The sequence below is a fragment of the Phytophthora parasitica genome (genome assembly GCF_000247585.1).
Source record: "Phytophthora parasitica INRA-310 unplaced genomic scaffold supercont2.22, whole genome shotgun sequence".
Lineage (NCBI taxonomy): Eukaryota > Oomycota > Peronosporomycetes > Peronosporales > Peronosporaceae > Phytophthora > Phytophthora nicotianae.
In genome coordinates, this window is record NW_008649008.1 from 862,467 (window position 1) to 865,705 (window position 3,239).

A 3,239-nucleotide genomic window follows, 5' to 3' on the forward strand; every position below is an offset into this window, starting at 1 on the left:
GCCATGTGTGCTGAAGAAATAGTTCGCAAAAGCGCCCGTCGCCGGGCACTTCGTGCAAAATCTGGCTCTGATGACTCTGTTAGTGATTGTAGTGATGCCGACAGCAGTGTTTCTCGTTGTTCGACAGTATCAGGTGCCTCATCACGAACGCCACGGTCGACACCAAAACGGATGAACGCATTTCAACAGGAGATAAAAAGGCAAGAAAAACGTCAGCGACAAGAGTTCGAGCTGAAAGAACAGGAGCTCCGTCAATCACAGCAGCAATTTGAGCAACGGCTCATTTTTGAAAAAGAACCAGATGATCAACATCTTCGCTTCCAAGAACGTTTACAGAAAAGAAATCAAGACCTCATCATTGAGTGTGTCAAGCTTTTTAGCGCAGCGATCTCTCGGAAAGACAATTAAAATGAATATAATCTGCCTAATTCCTGTTTGTCCTCAAATATTCTCTATTATCTGGTGGTTTGACACTGAAGTAGTCGCTTGCAGTATTTCCTCCACGAATGCATGTGATACAATTGGTCATTAAGATACCAACGCGATACATTTGTCCAACAGGTTGTGTACCGACACGAAGATTTGACTTGACGTCCAGCGTTTTCCAATAGTTCACCACTTGAGCATAAGACCACTCGACAGACACTCTGACCTTGCTAATCTTGCTGTTAATATCCTTTTGCGCCTCTGTAAGATTTCCAACTGCGCCTTCGAACGGGCTCAGCATCACATCGTCTCGGCCATAAGCACAGTCACCAAAAATTCGGTAGTCAACGAAACGAGAATCGCTACGAACCTTTTCAGCCAGGCCGGATTTGGCAAACATCTTAATGTCGTGGTTGCGGCCTGGGAATTGTCCGAATAGATGGATAATAAGTCCATCGGGGGTGGCTAGAGTCTGAAATTTGAGACAATGCTTGCGCATGTGACCATTGTAAACGGATTGCTGCATCAACATCTTACCAGTGCCATTTTGCCTTGGCTGTGGACGGCAAATACCTCGAACGGCGCCGTCAATAAAGCTCCAAATGTTCGTGTACGGGGATCCTGCTTCAAAGATTGCATTTGCGTACACACAAAGTCGTGTAGCTGCAATGTGACCGCCAAATGCTAGTAATCTCTTATACTTGACATCGAGAAAATTCAACGTGTGCAAGAAAATGTTTGATATCCCGCTCCCAGAGCGACCAAAGTAGTCTTGTAGCTCGGTTCCCGTACGGGAGCCGCCAGCCTATACAGCAAAATGCAAAGAGCTTCGATTGCTGGTGCTTTCGTTCTCTCTCTTGTTGTAGTGTCAGTCAAACCCATTAAATCAATGAGCATGACTAGTTCTGCTTTAGAAAACCTGAATCGTATGAGTGATTCATCCTCTGATACACTGTTGAAAATGAATGGCACAATTGGGGTAGGAACCGGTTTGTCCATTGCAGCCAACTCTGAAAAGAAAGCGGCAGCTTCCACAGCATTACCAGTCTCAAGGGCTTGAAGCAAGCGCTGATACATGTACGCTGCGCGATGATGACGAGGCACCCCCCGCACAACACTCCTCACAAACCACTTTATGTCACTGTCGAGCGCGTATGCCGTAGCTTCACCGTCACTTATAACAACAAGTTATCTAGGATCCATGGCAGGTGCCCTAGTGCACAAACAAACGTAGACACTTTACGCGCTCGTAGTGTCATCGTGATGGCCCCGAAGCCGCTAGCAGCATCCAGCGAGCAGAACCATAGGTAGATCTCAAGATTTGTCAGCAAGTCATCCACTAACGGCATCGCATACTCCATGATTCCGGTGATGACGTTCACAATCTTGTAATCGATGAAGAGCCGTATATCCAGAGCATTCTTTTTCATCACAAGCACAATCGGCGCCGCCCATGGGCTGTCCGAGAAAATGATGAGCCCAGCTTTAAGCAAGGCTCTTAACAATTTGTACAGCTTGCCGAGGTAGCAGAGCGACACACGCTGTTTAAGTGGGGCGTGCCCTTGTGTGTCGATGTCACATACCACACCGTGTGGCGGTAAAGCGTTGCCACTGGCAATGAGGATTCGTTCGCTCTTCTTCAGCGTAGCGACCAGTCGTTCTTGCTGATCAGTCGTCAAGCACAAGTTCTTGACATTCGGTACTCCGTAGTCAATGATCGTGTTGGAATCCTCCGTGAAATCTGGAAGGAACGCCAACTGCTTTGCGTAATCTTCCAAGCCGAATCTTGTTAGCTGGGTGTTCGTAATGGCCCACCCCTGGATCGCCAGCAGCCTCATTTCCTTCGATCGTCAACACTCGTGCTACCGACATGTAGGTCTTGTCCAGCACGGTCATTGCTTCCTCTGCCGACTTGGCCTCGACTTGAGACTCCACGCGAACAATCGCCCTTGTATGCATTTCCTATAGCGCAGCGTGTACTTCCTCTCGACCGGTGGTCGTGCCTTCCCTCTCACTAGTCGCAAAGTAAGAGGCTGATGAGCCACTGTCTCGACACTTGACATCCGAAACCGTCTTGGTCTCACCAGCCACTGAACTTGATGCATCACCTTCGGCACCAGACACCGACTGGACCCACGCTGATGTGTTCATCACCTTCTTTATACCTTGTAATTCTTGTGGGCGTCCAGCCGACTCTTCGTTGGCATCGCTGTCGTCACTATCGCTTGCTGAACCGCCATCCGACGAGTTTCCGTAGAATCGGATCTCGAACGCGTCCTTGCTTGTCACCCCAGAGTCTAGGCGACCTTCGTCTCGCTCTCGTTGCTCTAAAATCTTCTCCCAACGCCCGGCACATGCCAGACGATCTGCCGATACGTCCAACGCGTCTTCGGGCGACCTCTTCATGACTCCGACGGGTGTCGGATATGCTCGTCGTTCAACCGATGGAGGTTGGGTCGCCAGCCATTGTCCGTAAAGCTCGCACTCCCGTTTGAACAACCGTCGGTCGCGACAGTTCTCGTAGGCAAGCACTTGCCAGTCCTTGTACTTATTGGAGTCCAAACGCGCGTAGCCCACGGCTCGAGGCAGATCTCCGATAAGAACCAGCACGGCCAGTCTATTGAACGCTGGAACGTACGCTGATCGTTCCGAGACGTTCGTCAATCGGATGCGCATAGGCCGGCCACGGCGAAACGTCGTCACTGACGGGATGACCTTCTCTGTACGTCGAACCCACATTACATGTTGCTCCAGTCTCGCCGCTGGTTCCGCTAGTCGATACTCGCGAGACTCGTGGCCAGGTAGATCTAGAG

At 50.0% G+C, this 3,239-nt stretch overlaps 2 protein-coding genes across 2 annotated transcripts; both read right to left on the reverse strand.

Annotated features, from left to right (window-relative positions):
* Positions 1-424: 424 nt before the first annotated feature.
* PPTG_10690 (hypothetical protein) lies at positions 425-2,264 on the reverse strand (the record flags this gene model as incomplete). Its single annotated transcript, XM_008906094.1, has 2 exons — positions 425-1,231; positions 1,653-2,264. 2 exons carry the CDS (start codon positions 2,262-2,264, stop codon positions 425-427), a joined length of 1,419 nt encoding a protein of 472 aa, XP_008904342.1.
* A 124-nt stretch (positions 2,265-2,388) lies between these two features.
* PPTG_10691 (hypothetical protein) lies at positions 2,389-3,165 on the reverse strand (the record flags this gene model as incomplete). Its single annotated transcript, XM_008906095.1, has 1 exon — positions 2,389-3,165. The coding sequence occupies one exon, from the start codon at positions 3,163-3,165 to the stop codon at positions 2,389-2,391; it is 777 nt and encodes a 258-aa protein (XP_008904343.1).
* Between the last annotated feature and the right edge of the window lie 74 nt (positions 3,166-3,239).